The 25,806-nt window shown below is 35.9% G+C and overlaps 2 protein-coding genes across 3 annotated transcripts in view; one reads left to right on the plus strand and one right to left on the minus strand.

Moving 5' to 3' along the window:
- Window positions 1–25,472, plus strand: part of LOC135475527 (FMRFamide receptor-like) — a 39,167-nt gene extending 13,695 nt beyond the window's left edge. The window contains exons 2-3 of the mRNA XM_064755452.1: window positions 18,565–19,669; window positions 25,193–25,472. Of these exons, the coding sequence (XP_064611522.1) occupies window positions 18,600–19,669; window positions 25,193–25,202 (1,080 nt within the window). The 5' untranslated portion in view covers window positions 18,565–18,599 and the 3' untranslated portion in view covers window positions 25,203–25,472. The remainder of the gene's footprint in view (window positions 1–18,564; window positions 19,670–25,192) is intronic.
- LOC135475526 (leucine-rich repeat and coiled-coil domain-containing protein 1-like) overlaps window positions 1–25,806 on the minus strand; it is a 199,378-nt gene that overhangs the window by 158,047 nt on the left and 15,525 nt on the right. The window lies entirely within an intron of this gene.

Genomic DNA, 25,806 nt, shown 5'->3' on the forward strand with positions numbered 1-25,806 from the left:
GGGAGGGACTTTGTACAAGGCAAGTAATCACTTTCAGTTAACTGTCCCAATGAGCATGATCGATTCTAGGTATTGATGAACGGGCAATCGTTCATCAAGAGCCCAAAGGTTCATCAATAGGCTCCAGGCTTAAGCGTCTTCTCTTCAGAGAACCACCTGCACACAAGGGGCTCATTTTGATCAACAAAACATGTTCTCTTCAATTGTAATCACTTTTTTTGCTTGAAAATTTAACAATGACTATATATGATAACCTAAGCGTGCATATTTTTATCACTTGAGCTTGAAATTTTATTTCCACAAAGCACATCAATATGGAGTTGGCCAGTTGAGACATATATTGAGATGAGTTGAGACAAATATTTTAACTCACACCCATTTGCAAACAAATTATTTTTGACAAACTCTTACCATTCTTATCACTGGTGTTAGAGTATGAAATACATGTCTACAATCCAATTCATATCCACACTAAAACCTTCAACCAGTTTGAAACAGTTATCAGGTTATCCAGTTCTACAGAATAATTAAAGAGTAACAGTAAAACTTCATCATCTTATCACATGCACAAGTTTCTGATCTCTATCCATCATCACTGCAAATTGCTGACATATATAATATCCATATTTGACTCAAGCCTTTTTTCATATACTGTTTACTTTAATTCTTTAACCTCAGGCCTTCCAATCATCAGCATAGGAGGAATTTCATTTTATGGTTGGTTTATAGTAAATGAGAAGGAACCCAATTTTGGCCAAAAAAAAAAAAAAAAAAAAAATTAAAATGACTTCCCTTATTATTAATTACTGAATTCAGAAGAATTGATGTGGCATAAGCTGGAATATTTATTCATTTATATTAATATCTGTATGTAATTTAACAAATGCAACACTAAAAAATTTCTCTTATATAATGGTTTATGGATGGAGAAAACTCATGAGTACACTACCACCCTACTCCTGATAGGTACTAATGAACCTCCTGGCTGAATGTCACAGCCAGAACAGTAATTACTATTCCCACATGAGCCTGCTACAAGAGACCCACAGTTCAATATGCAGATTAATGTAGCAACAGAACTACATTTTTAACAAAAGATTTAAAATGTCTTTATGAATTTCAAAAAAGAAACACCCTAAAATAAACATAATTCACACTTTGTGCAAGTTTACATATACTCCATTTCTTCTAACTTTTGGGATATGTGGTCTGCTCATTTTAGCCAATACATACGTAATTCTGGCAGGAATGCTGAGTTTCCTTTTTCTCACATTGTTAAACCATCTAATGAACAACATCATATCTTTACTTTTCCAAAGGCTGGTAAAGAAATGTAACATTCTACTTTCAACAGTACTGACATCTGTACCAGATTTTAAAAGAATTATGATATATATATTTATGTAAAGTCTTAAAAGCAAACCTCACTTAACAAATCCACCACTGGTAGACATTTGTTCAAATCCAGGTTTTGACGCAGAGAACTTTTCAATAGTCTGACTGGGTTTAAGGGTTATGGAACCTGGATTTTATTTACACATGTCTTCACAATCTCAAATGGTACATTCTTCATTCTACAACCTATATTCCATGTAAGAATAAAAATTCTCCATTCCTTGTACACATCAAAATAACAGCACTTTAGCAAAACACCAGGAGATTGTGAGCTGCAGCCCTTCAGCTGTCTCTACAATTTTCTTTCAGGACAAAAAACAAACAATACCACTGAGCCATTGTTTGAACAAGCAAAAATGTCTGGGTAGGTTGATATCCAACTGATTGCATCTTTTCATTGATAAATAATACAACAGTAAGTGCTGGTAATCGACAGCGGATTTAACACTTATAAAGACTTAACTCTGAGCATTATGTGTTATTTATGTGTGTTAAAGATGTTTTCCTGACATTCACTTCTTGACGTCCACCTGGTGTCAATTACACATTTTAATACATTAAAGAACCATAAAAGCAGAAGGAAAATAACTTTGGTTTTTTTTTTTTATTGACCACAAAAATATGCCCAACCATGCCAACATCACACCATCATATGCAGTATCTTTATTTTTATTTAAAAAAGAAATATTAACTAAAAAAAATGAAAAAAACTGAGAATGGATACAGGATGTCCTTTATGAATTTACTCATTATAGTATATACTGGGTTCTGAAGGAGCGATTTAGTCAGCCACATAGTTTGTATGTTACCCAAAACCCTTTTGTTAGAGGCTAACAATCAAAAAATATTACTTTTGGTGCTGACATACTTTCCAGGAGGATATGTTTCTTCCAAATAAACAACCAAAAAAAAAAAACCCCCAAAATAAATAGGATTCTCAGACAGAAGCAAAATGAACAACATTGTCATGGCCAAAATTTTAGATCATTTATCACAGATCTCATTCTCTGTAACAGTGTCACTACTAGTATTTCCCCACAGTCTGTGTATGGCCTGGGGGTGAAGAGGTCATTCACATCCTCTCTACTGGCTCCATCACTCAGTACTGGTTCTTGAAATTTATTTCCTTTAGGCTACAAGTACATGTAGTCAAAGACTGGATGCTTGTCAAAGGCATCAGGGCTCAAACGATAATAATAGAAAGTTGGTCAATAGGGACTGATGTCTAAGCCAATACAGCATGGACTTGATCACCTTGGAGGAGGTCAAACCCCACAGCTTCACTCTACTAGACAGAACTTACACTTGACAAAACTTTCTGGCAGAGTTAATACTGAGAAAGCAAAGTGATGTTTTCAAAATGATCAGCACACCCTCCAAACTCCCTAACCTTTTTAGGAAATGAAAAATACAATGCACCTAGGGAAAGGAACATTAAAAATCACACAATTAATTGAATAATAACAGATTGCCAGGATAATGGGGTACCTTAATTTCCTCATGCTATGACCTGAGTGCCCTGATTCTGTCGTAATATAGGGGTACTATATTTCCAATTTACATACAGATTCACTTCACAAACGCAAGAATGATCAACAGACCTCACAGCTTTGGTCCAAATTACTTCAGGTGGGAAAGGTTACAAATTCAACTGTGTAACAATTAAGTTGTATTTATAATATGATAATTAGCAAATCAGGTGGGCCTATTCATGAATGATTCGTAGTGGACATGTTTTGATGGATTTTTTTTTCTTTTCAGCTTTTTGTTCAATGCCTTGCATATTCAAAAATTTTTCATTTTAATATACAATGGCTAACTTATCTTGCCTGAATGGCAAAGTGCCTGAGTGGGTCCTAACCGTCTGGCCATGACCCACTCCCAAGGATTGTTTTCTAAGAAACTGGGCACCTTTTGAAAGGAGGAGGTACAGTATTTATACCCAGGACTTCATTTCTACATGTGTCATAGTTTACTCGGACATTGGTTGGCTAAGTCATTTCCAATGACTTGTGTCATAGATGAACTTAGTATAAATGCAATGTACACTGCAGCAGGAAACCAATGAAATAAATACAACAGTAATGGTGTGTGTTACCCATGAGTTGCACTTTATAATTTATAGACAATGTTTAAATGCATCCACACAACACTTTTCCCGACTGAAGTTTCAAATTCAGCCTCACGGCTAAAAATAAACTGATGGAAATGTCTTAGACGGCAACACTCCCACATTCCCAGAAGTACCAAGTTGTAAAAATGACACTATTCTCAACAGGGTCTCTAGTGAGACTGTTGCCGGTTTTCTGAATGCAAAAACCTCTTCACCTGACAACTACAAATTACCCTGTTGCCACTGGCCAGACATAGTAGCATGTCTAGAGAACTCAAAGTCTCCTTTACTTTTCCATGTGTACAAGATCATAATAACAGGGAATGGTGTCAAAAAGTAGATTTCAGCTCCAGTCAGAACAGGTTAGCACAATGGTAATCAGAGAAGTCAAGACACACTGACTTTCTACAATTTTAAGGCCTTTACTTTACAATGCATGCTCACAATTAATGCCCAAACAAAGCTGGCTTCCTCTCCTTTGTGAAATTGTCACTGTGACAATATTGACAATATTTGTACATCTATAAAACTTATAAAACTATAAAAAAATATTATCAATGACCTTACAATAATTTTTTTCAAGTTCCTTTTATGTGTAAATGGTGTGAAAAAATGACAACACTGAATTTAAGAAGAAAATATCTACAGGACAGAATGTCTAAAAATCTACAAGACATAAAAAATCCATTTATTAAATAGCTAGTATTGCTAATCCAAATGAATGTGCATAGACTGGGAGAGAAAAACAAGGCACGCGTGTGAGAAATATTAAACTCTTTAAATCTACTTAAATTCCACAATGAACTTCATAAGTCATGAAGTATTATCTCCTCAAGTTTTTGATCTTTCTGTTACATTTGATTGTTATGAACTGGTGTTCCATATCAATCCATTATAAAAAAAAAACATCCAATCCCAAAGATAATCTGTAACACTTTTCTCTTAATGACGTCAAATGAATTTATTCCCCCAGTCTCAGCAGTCCATCTAATACAATTTGCACATGCTAATGGTATCTTCAGGAGCTTGTATGGAGGGCTGTCAAGTGGGCTCCTGGGTGAATCCATGTAAATTAACAACCTTCCCCCTTGTAGTCATTGGTCTCGGGTTCATTATACAACAGAGTAGAGAGTCAAAATGCACAGCATTATGACCGACAGAGGCTTACATTGTCCACGATCAGATAAGAAACCTGAACCCTCATACTGAAACTAATACAATTACCCTTTACCCTAGGTAAAGTCATCCATTCCAACTAGTTTAACAGCTCCTTAATTACCAGCACTGGTGGTGGGAAAGTACTAGTGACTGGGTGAGAAGGTCTAATCAAATACCAATTGATTTCACCATGGTCATTCAATATTCACAGGCAATAGGATAGTAATGGTGGCGATAAAAGTTCAGTGGATATCAGTCTTATTGTGCCGATGGCAATGGTCGGCAATGTAAATACCTACCAAGCCACAGGTGACATACAATATTCATACTGGGCAAGGTCAAATCCCACCTACATGTAACATGTATTATTACACCACAGCTGTCGCATGGAATACACAATTAAACTCCTGAAGGTAGACCAACATCAAAGGTCAATTCTCAACAGCACTTACAGCCTATTTGAATAAAGATCAAAACTATGAAATCGGTTTCAAATTGAATGTCTTCAACATGCACCTCTACATGCTTATCTGTTTTATTTGTATATTCAAGTATAGAAGTCTACTGATTTTATGGTTCAAATTAAGACAGGTGTACAAGGTGCAATTTACCAAATTCAACCAGATGAAAGAAAATAAAACAAGTTCATGTCCAAAAAACTTCAGTCTTGCATGGTTTTATACAAGTACGTAAACCAAATAGATCAAACCTGTCCCATGATGAATGTATACTTGTGTAACGGTTCCCATCTATCAATGTCAACCACATTTCACGCAGTAAAATCAAAACAATGGTACCAAGTTTCATCATTCAATGTCATTTGTGTTATTCTTAGTAACAGCTGCACTGGTCTTTTCACCAAATATAAACAGATCCATCTATTAAACAAAACACTGCAAAAACATGATCCTCCTTCTGTCTAACTTTATTTCACCTGTGTTTTTATAGGCCAACAACACTTTATCAGTACATGGATATCATATACGCAATGGAGCTGTGAAAGGACAATGAGCTTCATGTGTGTTAAAACCTACAAGTACAGTGCCTCAATCTTGACAAAGACTGTGCTGCATGTCCAAGTGCCCCTCATCTAGCCTCCCACCCCCTACCCCTCTTCGAAGTGACGTTATAAATTCTCTTGACGCAAGCACAATCTCCAAAAAACCTGATATCGTAAATTTTGCCATTTACTAGCAAGGGGCTAAGCCAGACAAGCTATTAGGAGACCCATTATCCTGGCCAGGCTTCTCAGGGATTATAGTGAAGTCATTTCCCGACCAAAACTTTATGGCAGTGCTGAATACAATTTCGGAGGAACAATTTTGACTTACAATGTTTTCATGTGCATGTTAATGCAGTAATCTAAGAACAATGTAAACCACTGATAAAACAGAGCCCTCTAAAAGAAACTTGGTATGGAATCCTACGACAAAACAGATTCCAGTCAAATCCAACTTTGAGTTGACCTGAGCCACACTTTCATAATGGCTTTACATCTATGGTTACCCTTAAGACAAAAATTTCTACACACAGTGAAGATCTATTTAGTGTCATTCTGTGGATCTAGTTGTAAACTATGGACAATATTGTGCAAGTCATGTGGGGTCTAGAATCGGGCAGATTTCATGCTTAAACCGAATTTCCCGGCTAACTGTGTTACGTATCAGCATCCATCAAGTCAACAGCTTTTGTGCTGAACAAAGACTGCTGAGATAGAAAGACTTGCTGGCACAATCTTGTTAGCAATGGCATCACATAAATTGGTTTGGAAGATGCTTTGGATTCTCAGAAAAATTCATCCTCTCTCCCCAACATTTCCCCATTTACTCTGCGATTCCTTGTGCCCTCTTTCACCGACTCTTATGAACCCGACTTTACAGGCAATCTAGTTTATATACTGGTATCCAGTAAATAAAAAAAATCGTTCAACAAGACTGATCTTTGGGCAAATGCATCAAATTCCTAACGCAATCCACACCACATATGGTACCAGTCACTTCCAAGAGGGCTTCGGCTTTCAGTTCAATTTAACTGATGCTGACTGACAAGATCTTGTTAAATTACCACCAAATAAATGTTACCATGTTGTCAGGATCTTGTCAATAAATGTATCACAAAATTTTTTGAGAAAATAAACTAAAATGAGTAAAAAGATGCTGACATTTAACAGAATTTTGTTATCAACCTGTGAAAAAAATTTGTTAAGAGTTACTGTATTTGACCTAAAACTTTGAACATGACAAAGTTAGTGAATATGTCTAATTGTAAAACTTCCATTATTACTGGATTCAAAGACATTTTGAGGTTTGTTTGGAAGATAGGATGATATCCTACTAGAAACATGAGAATCTCAGAAACTAAAGTACTTTATCATATGACCTTCTTTCTTTCCTCGGGGACATTTTTGCGTGCACATTTTTAGGGTATTTACAGCATGTTTTATATAGAGCAATAAATCAGGATTTAATGGGCTGTAAACGTCTTTAGAGAGTTGTTTGGAACATTCTGAAAATTTATCCACAAATTACACCCAGTTTTTATCCTATCGCTGATAAGATGTTGCGACATCATTCAATTTCCTCTCTATGCAAATTTTTAAATTGTTTTAGAGAAAATGTTGCACTTGAAATAATACTAAAGAGAGCTATAATTATTGGGAGTTAAAGCGAACATAACTCGTTTTTAATCGTTAACTGTTATAAACTGGTGTTTTTTATTCATTATTTCCCATTCCTATCTGCAAAACATGGAGTACAAACATAAATCATGTGATCTTACACAGAAAATATATTTTATCATCTTTTACTTTCTATATATCTAGAAACATACTCAGGTGATCATAATGGAGTTGCACAAAAGATTTTATCTTTATAAGTACAGGTATTCTATATATATCGAACAGTACTACTTTAACACAAATGGATTAAATCTAATTAATAGAATGATCAAATGAACATACAGGCCGCAAGTGATGTATTTCCCAGAACTTAATCATGGCTTTGGACAATCCCAGCACTGCTGAGGATACAGCCACTAAGGCCCCAAGAACACGAGTACAGGCAGGTGAATATTGAAAATTCAATGCCCTACCCCAGGATTAAACCACAACATCATGTGTCATTATGTGTCCCTGTGACTACAGATATCACAGGTGAGCGTATAGCTCAGCGCTACAATCACTGAAGGGAAGAATGATTACAGGGTTCAATGCACCACACTGGCAGTATTTCAGCCAGACCATGGAAAGAGTTCAACGCTCTAAGTTGGTACACTCTATGATTAAATGAGATTTACCTAGTTGATACCACTGTGACAGTCTTCAGGACACGATGTATGCAGACTGTATAGGGCTGTTGGTTAAGCTAGGTAACTTCAAAAGAGGAGAGATAGAACAGTGTAATTTGTATAAAAGGATAGTGAGGATTCAAAGTCTGGAACCTGTAAGGTCTACATTGGCACTGATAATAAACTGATTGATCTTTAGCTAATTCATATAAAACCAGCATATATTAATTTGCGAAACTAGGAACCATATCATATAAATCAGCACTAAGCAACGGAGTGCCCGTCAGATCTGTAGATCCAAAATTAATTCAATGTCTATCTTAGATAAATCCCATGCAAAACCTGATAACAGTATAATAGATGATGCAATCAAGTTACATTACTTGGTACTTCATTCTCCTCTATACTTCAACAAAATTGAGAATTGGCAATAAAGTTGCATGGCTAAAGTCACAAAAGGTAAATGTTGAACAGCACAGAAACATTAAACACAGATCTATAGCTCTGATCCTGGGCTCTTATCAGTTTTTGAGTTTACCATCAGCTTTTTGCTGGCTGTTTTTGGCAGGCTAGCTGATAATCTGGACTGGAAACATCAGGCAGAGTCGGATCAATCACTGCAAGTGCCTTGCTAAGCCACATCATCTGGATGGCTGTAGACAGATATCTCCACCTCAACCATCTATACATCACAGCTACATGTACATGTATAGCTCCTGCACACACCCTACCATAACTTCAAAATTACTTTTAGTGTTTGCCACATGGAAATCACTGTTTTAAAACAGTGATTCCCCTCACTGTCTATTTAGTATATATACAGTCAGTATCATTAGTCCATTTTTCAGTTCTGCTCGTTACAGACAACTTACCTGACTGTCCCTTTACTAGATATTCTCTGTATCACACATGTTTCATAGTTTCAGCACTTAATTCTATTTCAGACACCACCTCTGTTCTGAGCGTCCCTGAACTACATGTAGTTCATCTCTGTCACACACAATATTGCATGCAATAATGTAATGAACAGCGCTTGCAAATTAATATGGAAAACCATGTAATTTAATAACCCAGAATATTTTAATTAATCACGTAGTTAGGGCTCCAGTTAGGACATGTCTGATATGTCCAACCTTTCTGCTTTAGTTAAATGAATTTCACAGGTCAAATAAACCATTACATATGCTAACTTTACAACAAAAAGGATGAAGTTCAAGCCATGACAGCTTGTGATTTTATATTTTACTTTTAAAATTTAAGCTGGTAAATTATATGAAGGCCTGTTATTGCTAATGTTATTGGCCCAATTTAGCCACTGGCAATCTGGCAACTGAATCTCTGGTTGATGGTTACAGCATTCACATTTAAACAGTTCACTGTATTTCACATCTTAAGATAAACTGCACCAAACTGTTTTTCTAGTGCTCTGATCCCTGCATGCAATAAGCTTGTAATTCAGCAAACCATGTGTACTGTGCTCCACTCTTGCTTCCAGCAGCATATTGATGAGATTTTCTTGCAATATTTAACTGTCACATCAGTCAATATGTTTATACTTCAGCAAAGATTTTTTTTTCAAACCCAAGATGTTTGACCTCTGTAATATTTTCCAGTCTATGGCATGTCCAGCATTTGTTACCACATGTATCACTGTATCTGTATCAGCCCAGAATTCCAACACCCCAGAAAAGACCTTTATTTTGAGCGCTTTAAGTGTACTCAAAACATTCATAAGGCATAAAATACACTCAAATCTGCTGTCAATGCATATATAGTGTCTGAGACACTTTTTGTCGTTGTTGTCTTTTTTTTTACAAAATATGCACATTTACCTTCAACTCTAAACACCAGCAATGCAGGTATCATTTTGCCTGTATTCATCTTGGGTCATCTGTTAGCAATTTACCTTTAACTCTAAACACCAGCAAATGCATGTATCATTTTGCCTGTATTCATCTTGGGTCATCTGTTAGCAATTTACCTTTAACTCTAAATACCAGCAATGCATGTATCATTTTGCCTGTATTCCTCTTGGATCATCTGGTAGCAATTTACCTTTAACTCTAAACACCAGCAATGCATGTATCACTTTGCCTGTATTCATCTTGGGTCATCTGGTAGCGCCAGGACAATCACATTAAATTTATATTGAATCACAAGTATTTTCTGCATATATTCATTTGCATTATTCTTGTTATGGTGATATCAGGCATGTATTTAAGTGCTAGTGAGCTCAGAGCTATAAACCCTACAATACTCCTTGATAGTATAAATGGACATAAAATTAGGATTATTATTCATAAAAAGGCACAAAATAAAAATGCTAAGAGTTTGCATCACTTTATATCTAACCAGCACTTGAGCTTTTGACAACAAAAGTGTAAATCACACTTTTTTTTCACAAAAAAATAAATGCCTGACACAATAGAAATGTTCAAAAGGAAGTCTATTGTAAGAAATGTGTTTCTAGGAAGCCTGCTTTTGTCTTGACAGCCAACCGAGACATTTTACAGAACATGCGTGCTTCTCTGGCTAATATGGCATAAAACTAATTTTCTGATCACAAAAGAACACAGTTTTGAATAATTTTATCTGGGTTCAACTTCCAAGAAGTGCAATGACCTCAGCAGTTAGGCTTTGGTATTTGAAAGATGCTGAGAACTATTCTTGGGCCCAATTACATCCCACACTCTCTCACACCTCAGCAAGTCTTGTGTCCTTTGCTAATCTAGCATGTTAAGTGAAACAAATTGGACACATAATGCCAAGGGTCCACAATGGGAAGTTGGAGTCAACAGTTATCCAAGGGTGCTACCATTTGTGATGCATCCAGGCACAACTGAACAAAAAATGGTGGAATAATCAAGATATTCCACCAATGACCCATGTAGTTAGCTACTATGACTAAAGATGTCTCAAGGAAACCTTTAATTCCAGCACCAAATTCTTGACTTAAATGGCTTTTTATCACAGCAATTTGAAAGACTAGTTCAAGCCTGGGGAATGAGATCAAAGAGTGTTCGGTACAAGACTATACAGGCCCCAATGAATTTTCTGCTAAAATACCAAGATAAAAGTGTCAGTATGTTACAGTGTACTTAACCAACATCAAACAGAAAGCACTTTTGCACAGAAACACTGCTGCAGTTCACCAGCCGTCGCAAGCTTGAGGGTTCTACAAATGAATGATTTATGGTGTACTTTCTTACATTATGTCAGCCTTTACTTGTTAATATAATACTCTGTAAAAGCAAACTTTTTTCTTCATTATAGAGAGCTCACCCATTTTCCCGAAAGCCTTGAAGACTTCCTATGGGTTACATCACTCTTGTGCAAACAGAGATACATGCAGAATTGGGAGCTAATCTATTAACAAGGCTTGCATTTCTTATCTTCAGAATTCTGCCTATAGAAGCTGGTCCACAGAAACCAATATTCATCAATTGTGTTTCCTTCCTGGCATGATACCCTATCTTCAAATCAATGTGGTTTGACTGATCTTATGTCTCCTGTAAAATGAATTCTTTCCTGTTGTTTTCTAAGAAATCAGACCTCTTGTAAAAGCACAACAAACATACACTGTACAAAGCTATCAAAACAATTCATGTCCTTTATATAAAATTGTATAGCATATTTGTTTGACTTTGTACATGTGAAATCCTGTGTGTTGTTAAACATGAAATAAATGTACTTATAAAATGAGCTTTAAAAATATTTATCTTTCTGCACTGATCACTCATTTTGTTAATGTGTTGAGATAAAAAGTGTAGTGTCTGTCCTTGTACAAAAGAATTAAAATGCTCAAGTGCTACATTAATTAATGGGTATTTGCATATGCTTCTGAGCAATCCTCCAAATACTAGATCATGAAAAGCCAATCTAAACAGCTTTTCAAACAGTTTAAAATCATGACATTTGGAGAGGAATTAGGTTTTCAGGATGCCTGCAAAGGCTTAGTCTGTTAACTGCAGCAGAACTAGTGACAGTAAAATCTTACATAGACCTCCAGTATCAGTTGCATGTAACTTTTAAAAGTTCAAAACAGATTTCATGGAAATTTTCTACCCTCAGCAGTTAAGCACACGGAAACAGAAAGCTAAGTATACAATTTAGGGTAACAATTTAAAACTTGATCTGTACATGAACTGGATCACTAATCAGGTACTTTCTATTTTAAGAATCATACATATACTTGATGGAACATATTTCCTCCACAATGCACATGTTTTCCTTTTCTTCATCTCAAACCTGACTTGGTAGAGTGATTTCATCTTTGTTTTAATTTTTTTTTGCCGACTGACTGACTATTAGTAAAAATTTTAAGAAGCAAATATCCTCTGACTGTGTGTATTGCTTTATTAGATACGGCATTCAGCTGATAACAGTCTCTAATTTTTTCTGCTGTCATTTTCCATCAAAGAAAAGAAGTATCATAACCCATATACACTACACAGTTATTGATATTTTGCTCAAGATAGAAGAGCCCAGGAAAATGAGCTTGCCATTCAGTGGTGGACATACAACTATCTGAAGCAGATCTTGAGACGTCTTCATGCTTGCTTTGCTATTGTCCAATCTCACCACGGTAGAGAGCTAGAGGTCATAACAGAGGTCCAGACAATTGTAGAGATACAAGTGGGCAAGGTTCAAAGGCCCACTGGGTGTGAGAAAGAGTGGAGGAAATTAACACCCACCCCCTGGTGATACCATGTTTATTTTGTACTAATAGTCTGGTGTTTACCACATAGTCCCTCTTGGTGTACATCACTTGCTTGTCACTGGAAGGTGTCCATATCTATTAACTCATGAGCTGTGAGAGGTTTTAAAATGAGTTAATATTGGCATCAAAAGAATGTCTCCATGCATACAGCCAAGATGGTAATGAAAATGCTGATTCCATTGCCAGACACTATGGCAACTATATATCATTTTTGTGTTTGAAGGTGAGGGGAAAGTCTGCTCACAATTCCCATAGGGTTAAAAGAGGCTATGTGTGAAAATTAATTAATAAAGATGTGTCCAGAGAGCTTGTCATCACTTATACCAGCACTTCGGTTCAATAAAAAAACACACCCATCAATGACATAGGATTGCTTTTTATTATTACTTCCACTTAGATAAGGTTCCACATGTGCTTTGAATCGCCTTTCAAAACTTCCAATACCCATATATCACTGGAACTTGTGGTTGCATGTATAGGTTCTTAACTCCACAACACAATACAATTTTTTGAATGAATTTCCACATTCTGGATTCCGGTCAATAAATAGATGTTTCTGTACATGTATGTATATACCTTCTACTTGTGTAGCATGCTAGATCTTGGATTACATGTTTTTGTTGAGCCTCTTCCTATTATAGCCAGAATAAGGAAATTTAAGAAGAAAAACATAAAGATGTTGTAAACCACAGATGGAGGCATATGAAGAGTTACATTTACCCTAAATCCTCTCAAATGTTGTCCATGACTCAGCTGCTCATTTTCTCATATTCCTGTTGTAATGATTTTAGAAAAGTGCTTTGGGAGGCCTTTGGAAGGTAGGGTGATATCCTACTAGAAAAATGTATGTTTTGGCACCAGAAGTAATATCTCTTGACATTTACTTGCTTCCCAAAGTGCTCTTTTGTGGTCAAATTTTTAGGTCATTTAGGGTATATGTAAATATGGTCTTCAATATATATATTTTAATATTTTTATTTTCACTCTGATGACATCACTGATCTTCCCATACACTGCACTTTTTCAATCTGGGATAATACCAATAATTTCAGACGCCTGATATATTTTGTATTAAAACATTAATTCCTGGAGGTTATTCTGTTTGAAAGACAATCATTTAGCTTGAACATTAAAGTAGATGTACATGTGATAAAAAAAAAGGGGAAGACAAAAAGAGAATTTTTACATTTTAATTTGCTTGTTCATTTTACCTGTTCAGCATTTAGCTAGAACAGTCAGCTTATTATACGCTAAGTGTGTAACTTGTTATTTCAATTTTATTTTTAGGCAAATATGATAACTTTGCAGGAAGCCCCTACAGATTTTATTTGCTATGATTGTTGTTTAATGCCATATACTCAATATCTTTTCATTTAAACCAAGGCAGTGAGTTTTATAGGTGAATACCAGAGTGAGCAGCATAAACCACCGACCTTTGTGAAGTTACTAACAAACTTTCCCACAGATATGCACACCATATTTATGGAAGACAAGTCATTCTTGAACAGACAGAGAATGCAGAAAGACAACCATCGTGAAATACTTTTTTCAGTTTTTCAATATATTAATCTTTTGGGTTTGAACACCAAATACACATTTACAAATGACCTCACAGCTGAAGATTTGTATCATATGTGACATATAACATATTGTTGATAAAACCACAGCTCAGGTAACAGCTTTCTGCATCGTTGGAGTACTTCAGTACTTTTGAATACTGTCCAATGTTCTACAGGCCATCGATACAGATTACATATCTGAACCAGTGGAACATGACCAAGGGCTGAGAAAATCTTCCATCCATCTGCTGAACACAAAGGCATGGCAGCAGTTGGTTGACTGTCTTCGTACGTGTTAAATAAGGAAGAAAACATTAAGGTGAAGTTACAGTCAACAAGAGACTGACCATTAAAAACTGTATCTGAGAATATCTCCACTTATATATTTTTTATCTTAAATTATTTTGACACTGAATTGTAACTGTAAACACAGTCAAATGCTTAGACTGTAAGGTGGGCTTAATCTACTAATAATTTGACCTCGCCAATCATGTCACAGACACTTACACTGTTATTTCTCTGCCCATATACACTGTAGCAGGTATCTAATGTGAGATTTGTATTTTCCTGCACAGGCACACACATCAGGAGTAAAGTTCACCAGAATTTCACTAAGAACTAAACATAAGAGTGTAGAAAAAGTTGCCCATCACGAAATCAAACTGTTACCCACAATAGTTCCACCACCTCTCTAAAGATTGAGCCTTGAAGTCTACAATAGCTACATATACATCTGGTAAAATGTCAACTGTAAAACGACTTATATACATCTGGTAAAATGTCAACTGTAAAACGACTTATATACATCTGGTAAAATGTCAACTGTAAAACGACTTATATACATCTGGTAAAATGTCAACTGTAAAACGACTTATATACATCTGGTAAAATGTCAACTGTAAAACGACTTATATACATCTGGTAAAATGTCAACTGTAAAACGACTTTTTTCAACAGATTAAGTCATTACACATGAGTTCTAATGCACACAGCAAAACATGTACTTCAGCGCTGATTGGACTCGACAATCAAATATTGACCTTTGTCGAGTGTTTTCCTAATAACCTTTAAGCCAGTCTGTGAAAGTCAGTGAGCTTCAAGCCAATTAAAAGTTGATAAAGCCTCTCTGAACAGATCTCCCAAAGAAAGTTTGGATCCCTTTTTCTTCTTCTCGGGAGCAATATCTGTGATTACACTTTGCACATTGTTAGTGTTGCTTCTCACACATGTAGCTTACCAAGCAAACATACATATTGCAGATTTAGGAAGCCTTCATTATCACCATAACATGGCTGTAATATTGACAAAGTGGCATTAAGCCATAATCATTCATTCATCCATATATAACCACCATCTTGTCATGCAGTCCTTAATGTTACATTCGCCTTTCAGGTCGCCAGTTATTTTCTTCTAAACAGGTTTCACATACCATGGGGAAAAAGAAAGAGATGTCAGACCAATTATATATGTCCCAAAACAATTAATTGCTACACTGCACCGAACAATGACCAATACATACATGTCACCCCATAATTTTACCAGTTACATGTATGTGAAGCAGTATCGTTTGTTCGTTAGGTTTGTATACATGCAGTACACTAATTACCTCATCTATTTGCATATAAATTGACAAGTATGAATGGAGCATTAATTATCCAGCTTTATGTTCCAGATTTTAGATTGGGTCATCCAAGTTCAACGCTTTACTAAATGCCACTGAAAGATGCTTTATTAAAGGGAAATTTCATTAGTATAGAAAGAATGGAACACTCCAACAATTATAAACTTGCAAATATTTCAGTGCACAAAATGTGGATTTAAGATTTACAGATACCATATTCAATATTTCGTATTACCAACTAGAGGACTTATCACGAAATCAAGTCTCACACTTATATGTACAGCCATGCATTGCATGTATGAACATCACTGTCCTCAGACTTTACATGTTACTGTGTACAGCAACCCATTATAAAAAGAAAAGAGCAATCTGAATTAATGAATTGTCTGGAGGAAAACATTACCGCTGTAAAAAAGCATTTGCTATAAGGAGAGCGATAAACACTTTGAATGCAATTATACCTCTTATCAAATCACACATTTTCAACTGAAAATTGGAAAGACAACCGAAATACAGTAGCTTCAGCACCAAGGGTAATCACTAGTACTTGTAGTGTCCAAAAAAGTCACATTCATTGCAGTCATTCTCACATGCAAATGTGTTTCCAGAAAAGAAAAAAGTTCATGTTCATATTTGCATGTATTTTCTTTTTCATCGGTATATAACACCATGGCTGAAGTCAATGTGTTTTCTAAAGACTCACACCAACAAATGATGTTTAATAACTGGTGGCATGGCTTAATTTTCTTGATCTTGTCTCAGAGTTCCAAATACAGCCAATCAAAATAAACCTTTTTCTTTAAGTTCAACAGCAGTTCAAACTCTAATAGCCATCACCCCAATTTTTTTTGGAATACACTTAAAATTAAATCGTTTCTTTAATGGCATTCGGAGTTTAATTATTCCCCTTGGTCTGGTGGTACTCATCACAGTAATCCATTATCTATGCTTCATGAGAAACATTAGTGATAAATTGACAGACCTAGGGACACTTGAAGAAAAAAACATATTCAGATTTTTCAATAAAATACTCATTAAAACAATTCATGAAATCTCCGAATTCGACAACATTAATATGGACTAATATTAATATTTTCAGCAGGAAATAACATCCGTACAGTTCCGAGCAATATTAGATCAGTGCAAGTTCAAACACGGACTAATCTTTAACATTAACAAAAGTGCATGGTCTGAATACTGATGAACTAGAAAATCAATTGACAGACACATTACCCCAGTAACCATAAGAAAATAAATCCCCTGAAAAACTTAAAAAGTCAAGTACACGTGTCTTCACTTTAGGGAAGTGGGGCAGGAAAAGAACATTAATAGAAATATATTCCCTTTTTCTTTGGTGAATGATGGTGCATTTCCTCTGGCTGTATATGGGCATCAGATAAGGGTTCTTGTTAATGAAGCTTACAACAAAGCAAACAGAACACATTAAACTTAATACAATAAACCATTTGAAAATGACAGAGTGCCAGGCCAGCCACCTCTCTAGTTTCTGTTCAACTGATCTCCCTGACAGGCATGAGCATCAATTTCAACATGCAATTTGATTTGTTGACGTAAAAACTGGGGACATGCCCCAATGGCAGCCTAACATGGAAAACCCTTTGTCACCAAATTCCCCAGTTTTGAGTAAATTGCATCTGATGACCACTGATGTCAAGCAGATGCTGTCTAAAGAGTGGATTCCTTGCCTACAGGGTAGCCTGTCTCTAATCCAAGCTCTACAGAGCAATTGATCAAAACAAAAAACAGAGCAGCTTTCTGCATAGGATGTTGTTGTTTGTCATACAAATGGACGGAATTTGCTAGTGGCTTTAAAATTGGCTTAATGATTTGTGAGTACTGTACTTCACCAAAGTTTGGTACGTAAAAATGCACTTTCAGAAGCACAAAAATAGGCCTTTAAATTATAGTTCTGATGCCAAGGCTTAAGTTTTTCAGATAAGAAATTAATCAAACTTCACCCCAAAAAAATCTTTTAAATGTCCCCATCAGGTTGAATCAATGATAAACTACAAAGAAATACTGTATTTCACCTAAAGTTTGATATGTACAACTTCACTTTCAGAAGCACATAAAGGCTTGAAAATGATGCTTTAGGTGCCAACATGTAAGTTTTCTCGCAAGAAATAGAGCAAACTTCACCAAAAACCCCTTAAATGTCCCCATATGGGGATGAATCAATCTGAATATATCTAAATCAAGCAAAATGTTTAATTTCAAAAATGCTTAACTTTAAATCACATACAGTATAAGTGTAATTTCTTTTTGATCAAAGTGGATAGCAATTATATATCGCGAGTACACGGTGCATCAATCACTGGAATCCCTCAAAAATGAGTTGAATGGATCAAAAATAAACACAGATTATTTCAGTGGTGTAAATAACTGAATCACAGGAAGAGCAAGCAATAGGGACAGCTTTCATTGCTAACAAAACTGCAGGACAAATATTAACCATACATTATATTTGGCAATGCTCCACTATCATCCTGAAATATTCTTACAATGCACATGATCTAATCAATGGTACATGTTGTGCCAGAATGTTTGTAGACAATGGTTATTCCCACAAACAGATTGTACTTGTAATATTCCATAGCCTAGGGTCCCAGACAATTATTTAATAACACTGATATTGCTCCCTATAGTGACTTTGGCAAACATTCTTATATAAAATTTGTTTTCTATTCCACAGCTGATCCCTTGCTGGAAGCATTTCCAAAATTCGTCATGGAAGGAAACTCCAGTGGGAACACCTACCTGGTCTTGGACGAGAACTCTAGTGATAGTTATGACGACACTGGAAATACATTTCAGTTTTACGCCTGGGGAATCATGGCCAATTTTGTGTCTGTTCTTGGCCTGATTGGAAACATATTGTCTATCATCGTACTGAGTGACCGGCGGATGCGTTCCCCGACTTCATGTTATCTCATTTCACTGGCTGTATACGACTCCGTTGTTTTATTGTCAATGTGTCTATCTTTGGCAATCCCTACACTCAAATACAAAACCAACCTGCTGGACGACTACTTCAAATTCTACCCATACATGCATGTGTATGCCTACCCAATAGCGCTTATTGCCCAAACAGGTACCATTTACACCACCGTGGGCTTTACTATAGAGAGGTACATAGCTGTCTGTAGGCCACTTCACGCAGCAGAAATGTGCACGATTTCACGCGCCAAGAAAGTCATACTGGTCATATTTATTTGCATAGTGCTGTATAACGTACCGCGCATGATGGAACACAGAGTCCTGGAACAGTGGGATAACGTCACTAATACAACCACTGCACAAATCATCCCCACAGACCTGGGCAATGACCAAGTCTACAAGACGATCTATTTTATCTATCTTCATTTATTTATCATGTTCCTGGTGCCATTTTCACTGCTATTTGTGTTAAATCTTCTGCTGATAAGAGCCGTGAGGAAGTCTCGCCAAACGCGCCAAGAGATGAGCGCCAGTCGTGCCAAGGAGCACAACTTAACAGTTATGCTGATAGCTGTCATTGCGGCGTTCCTTATCTGTCAGCTTCCCTCTATTGCTGATAATATCTTGTTTGTGGTCGGAGTGCCATTCAACTTGGACTACATCCGCTTCACAACCATCAGTAACCTAATGGTGGTCACAAACTCAGCCACTAACTTCATCCTGTACTGTGTGTTTGGCAAGAAGTTCCGCAAAGTGTTCTTCCGAATATTCGGCTGTCAGAAATGTCACAGTGAGATGAAGAAACGTGGCAGCCTGATGACCCGCACTCGCTGGACCTCCCGTCTTACTGAGAGCACAAAGTATGCTACCCTTTTTACAACTAAACTCTAATCATGGGATTTCAGCTTTGCCCTCTTTTCTCTTATCACTTCTCCCTCATCTGCAAGAACTCCCAGCTTATATTAGGTAAACCCATTTTCTCATTGACCAACGCTGCTAATAAATCTATACGTACAGGACAGCAAAGAAGACAGCCATAAACACCATTAAAATTAGTTTCAAATTTAAACACTCAGACATCGAAAAATGGCGCTACCTTGTTGGATACCGTTTCAAAATTCAATTACCCTCTATGTACATGTACGTAGTATGCCATGTTTTTCAAAATGTTATTGTTTAATAATTGTATGGAAATCATACCATCATCATTAAACCATGAGTAAAAAGACAACGGTAAGAGAATTTTACCAGTACTAAAACCATGTTGTGAAGCTGAGCCTTGAAGTCTGCCATGCAACCGTATGAAATGTTCCATTATGTTCTTACTTCTTCGCTGTGCTGTACATTTGGCTTGTCCATACAAGATGGCAAATCTGCTAATTCTCCAAGCTACAGTAAATCTTCAACCTTTTCAACCACTAAAGCACCTTTTTAAGAGGGATTTATGCCACTAATTTGTTTCTGTCGCTATAGATGCAAGCTTCATAAAACTGAAAGTGTTCAAATTATTTCTCTCCACTTCACAGTTCTTTCAAAATGTTTGAAAATATTGGTTGCAGAGGCAGGTGAAAAGGTTGAAGATTTTAGGGTATATCAACAAAATCAATATACACTTTGAACATACATGAAATGCAAAGTCTGATACAAATATTTGGCATTATTTTACATCTTTATATTCTGAACATATTTTGACTGGATTCTTGTCTGATATTCTAATTAGGCCTAAATACTCAATGACAGTAAAAACAGAAAGCTTGAAGAATTGATGTATTCTAGATGATCATAATGCTGCTTTTTGGTTTATGCTATTTGTCACCCCTGCTGCAACTTTATTTGTTAGCATGTTTACCTTGCTCTTGCTTTTTAAACAAATACCATATTTCTTATAAATCAGAAATTTAACCCAAGACCACAACTGTCCATGCACCTAAATGCTGATGAATAAATTTACACAAGTTTTTAAAATGTATTCTTTCATCATTTCACTGACTAACTGGTTAGAAGATTTAATGATTGTTTTATAAGCCAATAAGCATTCATAACATGCATAAGTAGCTAAAATCAGTCATGAATACATGTAAATGTTTACTTACCGCCATACTGATTAACTACAGAAAAAACTGTTGCTTGTATTACGTATATAATGACAATCAAAGAAAGAGTTGTCTATGCTGTAGAAAGAAGCTCTTCTTGTGCTAGCTGCAGACAATCTCATGTCATTACACACTGTAAAATAATGAGGTACTGTCCAGGCACTATAGAATTAATACAGTAAAATCAGGTGAAATGACCAAACAAGGGGTAACTTAACTACTTAAGATAAGACCTGCACTATCTTGTATTGTGATTCAGGTAACTTATACAAATGGCTGCATTTCATTGGCTGGTAAATAATGCTAAAGACTTAAAAAAAAAAACACAAACACTTTCCCTTTTCCAGAAATATATATATGAAAAACTGTGTGCATATTCCTGACCTGTCTTCCTTCTCTAGCAACTATTCTTTAAAACCTGTGCTTTTAAAAACTGCAAATGTTGTATCATAACTATTCCATTATGTCTGCAATGCATGTTATAGAGTCTGTAAATTGCACTGAAATTTCAGAACTAACATTTACGCTGCAATGTGTAAGTTAGACGTGCAAATTGTACCTTTTCTGAAGTCTTATTTTACTGCTTGTTTATATATCTGTTTATACAGCGCTTGTATATTACACATTCTGCCAGATACAGAAAGCTTTCACTTCACATGCAGTCACATAAATTTTGTATGAGCATTTATGTATGAAGGGATATGAGAAAGTGGGCATTGATATGCTGGTGGCTGCAGTTCTCATATTTAATTTCAGGAAACACAATGTTGTAAAAGTTACAAAAGATATCATTATACATGAGTACCAACATGTATGCTGATATAAGAAGCAGGACTTGAATATAGTGAGAAACCAACTTACTTTTTCAGAAGTTCATAATTTATGTTTTTCAAATTAAGTGCAAATAACATGTAATACCAAAAACTGAGCAATATTATAATAATGCTAACAAATGTAACTTGGAGCCTTTCTAAAGTGTTAGATTGACTATAACCGAATGGTAGAAATGGTGTTCAAGATATATTCATATGGTTTTAACACATGTCAGACTGAGTTAATCATACGTCTTTCAAAAATTTTCAATTACCTGGGATAGAACAAGCTCCTCCAACAATATTCCTGCCAGATCTTCCTATTTTCTTTTCTTGCATGTTCATATTTCATATTTTTAAATTATTCCATGAAGATATATGTTGTAAAAACTGGTGAATATAAAAGAATTGAAAGAATCAACTGGTGATGATAGCACTGTAGTTACCTATAATTTTAACATCTTCAGACATTCCATATGTACATGATATGGTACCAGTTAATGCTGCTAATGGAACATATCAGTTACAATGAAAAGAATACGACAACATCATAAATATACCCCAAAATAGTTCACTTTTTATATGTACTTATTTTTACAGTGGAAGTTGAATTATGCAATGTCTTCTGTGGACATTTTTATAAAGCTTTTATATATATATATATATATATATATGCACATATTTTTATACAAACATGACAAAAGGGCACCTGCTTAGATTCCCTGGCAACCTAATTCACATCGATGTTACACTCACATGTCAACTCCAGAATTACACCATTCTGTTTTTATTTTAGTTGTGTTTCTTCAAAGTGAAGAATATTTAACTAAATTCCATTGTAGTCGGTTTCTGAATACACAGAATTGCCACTGATATTTAACAACACAAATTCATGACTGTTCATGACCAAATCGAAAATTCACAACTTAATAGCACAAAAAGATCAAATCTGAAAATCAGTTTGGTCAGTGTTACTGTCATGTCATACTGCCACATCCTCCATATCTTCCATTTTAGCCTCACAGATTGTTTGTTCAATGCGCATTTGGCATCCTCTTCAATAATGTAATTCTTTTACAAGAAGACCAAGCATGGGTAAGGTGAAAAAATGACCTTCACACAGTTACAAATGCATGAACCTAACTTTTGCAAGTCTGAAAATATTTAACCCAGTGGCATAATAAACTAACCTGATCTGTACTGCACTTCAGGTACAAAAACATGATCATCAAACAGTTGAAAAAGAAGTGGTAAAAGGTACAAAAACATGATCATCAAACAGTTGAAAAAAGAAGTGAGAAAAGGTACAAAAACAACACCACCAAAAAGTTGAAAATACCAATACCTTTGGCAACTTAACATTTACCCAGCTACAGATACGAGAATTCCACAGAAAGCCCTGTAGCAAAAACCATGTCTCTCTGAGTGAATGTAATACATGTACACAGAAACATAGCAGCTAGTAGAAAAAATGCACCAGTACCATATATATCTTCTCAATCATAAATGTTATAACACTAAACCATTTTCCTTTTTCAGTCAGTCGACTGGTACAGTCTTGCTTGGCAAAACTTGAATTTCTGTATTCAAAAGATATTTAAAAAGAAACAAGATAAACATCTTCTTGAAAGGACAAGCTGTGATTAAATGCTACTGACATACTATTTACATAACAAATCTGATCATGTAAATTATGGCACAGTTCTGCTGCCTGTTGGTCATGAAAAGAATGCTTCACAAACAACACAGATTTTATTTCATGTTATGAAAGTTTAATTCATTAATGGTTAATCTGGGTTAAATACATTTATGCTTCCCATAGCAAGTAATTAAGTCTCAGCTTAATGATGGGTGTTCTGAACACACTGTACTGATGTATTTATACATTCTAGTCCTTGCAAAAAATTATAATTCCCCAAAATAATGGAATATTATGCATGTAGGTATTATACCCAGACCGATAATACACACAGGGATTTGTTTAACCAAGTATAAGTCCCTTACCAGTACATGTATGACAATTAGTGTTTTTTTTTCATACTTGTGTGAAAAGAATAATTTACTACCATGCTGGTTGCTAATGGATACCGCTGAAGAGCTATTTGCAAGATGCTAATGTTTTTGTTTAAAGTTTGAAAAGGGGGGAGGGTGGGGGAGCTGTGAATCAATCTGCGGGAGTCTGTGTTGCAGATATTGTGACACAGAGGTAAGCCCAGCTGTCAAAACCCACAATCCCTCACACAATGCCAATCAGTAGAGTTTCTGCTGGCACAGTTTCCTGAAACGCTTGCAAAGCTGAAAACAAATCTGTGAGGACATAAAATTTGACACATATAAATGCTGTCAATTTTTCCGACAGGAAGCCGGAGCTACAACTCTATTATCGACTATTCTTCTAGGGCAGCCATTTCCCGCACAGCTTCGGCATCTTTTCTCACAGTCCTTGTTCCTTACCAGCGTCCTCACGAACTTATTATTTCCGCCCAGTTGCTCCACAATGGTTTCCTGCCCCAGGCAGATGGTTTTCCTGGTCTGCAGGTTGACCATGTGCTTGCTCCATTGTCCTGGTAAATATCACATCAGCCAAACAGAATCACACTCAGTTAGTCTGAGGCTGTCTGCTATCACGAGCTCAGCGAAACGAAGAGATGCAATGAAGCTGACAAATCCGAGCAGGACAGAAACAAAACTAGCATGACAGGACAAACTCGGAACAATAGCACCCGTGCCAGCCTTTAAAGATGATGTTGACAGTATTTTAATACTAAAATAAGCTTAGATTTTCAACTCAGGACTTTGTGGCTGATTAATAATATATTAATATGTATGTGGAATCCTCAGTTTGTTGACAATGACAGTAATGAAATCATAATTCTAAAATTTCAAAAACACAGCTGATGACGTTTCCTTATTGGCCATATTCTCTTGTATTTTAGAATCAAACCCATATGAGTGATAATATATCATAATGCAATGTTTATTAAATAAACATTATGACACTTGCTACAAACTTATGTGACATTATAAATTTAAACACATCATGGTCCATGGTTCTGTATATTTTTCGAGAGAAAACATGTTTTCAATTTAGCCTTTTAAGAGGTATTTGCACCATATTGTAGACAGAGTTGATGGGATTTCATATATCAACACAAGAGCGGTTTCAAAGGGTTTAAATACCATTATTTAGCACAAGAAGACAATGCATTTATGTAGATTCTGGAATGGTATGTCAAGCAACTGCTAATGTTTAAGAGCTTAAAGGCATACAGAATCGATGCTGATTGGCTGATAGTGGAGAGACCAAGGTCTTCCTGGGTTAGATCTTACAGCCTTAGTCACGTTTCAATAGACGTGCCATACGTACATATTTGTCTATCTCTCGCACCAGGCAATCAGAAACGATCCTGTATCCCTTTAATGAAAAAATTATATGTTATGCATGTTAAAACCGATCTTTTTTTTTTTTATTTTTCAGAATGCAATGACATCAACTAAGCACTAGAGCTACATGTACGATGGATCTGGGGAAAAGGGATCAGATATAAGGGGTAAAGGTAGTGACCTTTGTACAGAGTTCACATATGACCAGCTATGTGCATATCCATATGGACAGAACAATAATAACCATTACCAGTTTAATAAAGACATAACTACCTGGCTGTGTTGGCAAATACCGATCAAAAAGATAAACTATTCCAAGGAATAGGAACACTGGATGCTGTGTCAGCAAAAATGCTCTCCAAAGAGACCAATCATAGGACAACTCTTGAAAAACAACAAAAAATAAAATGAAATATTTGGAAAATTCAAGGGCATGCCTGTGGAATTTTTATAGCTATTTCCTTCTCATAGGCTTAAGGAAATGTTGTGTATTTTTTTTCCTCTGGTGTCATTGATTATTTGGACGGATGCTGTGGGGGAATGAAACAGTCTTTTCACCATCCCCATGGCAGTCCTCACCACGGTGACAATACCTTGCTAAAGGTGGAAGTATGTTTTTTGCTGAGCGCCTTTCCTGCCTGGTTTCTTTAGGCCCAGGGGCTCTACTGTGACAGCTGTCTACAGGATCAGTGTGTCTTGAATAATCAA

This window comes from Liolophura sinensis, chromosome 9 (assembly GCF_032854445.1).
Source record: "Liolophura sinensis isolate JHLJ2023 chromosome 9, CUHK_Ljap_v2, whole genome shotgun sequence".
Lineage (NCBI taxonomy): Eukaryota > Metazoa > Mollusca > Polyplacophora > Chitonida > Chitonidae > Liolophura > Liolophura sinensis.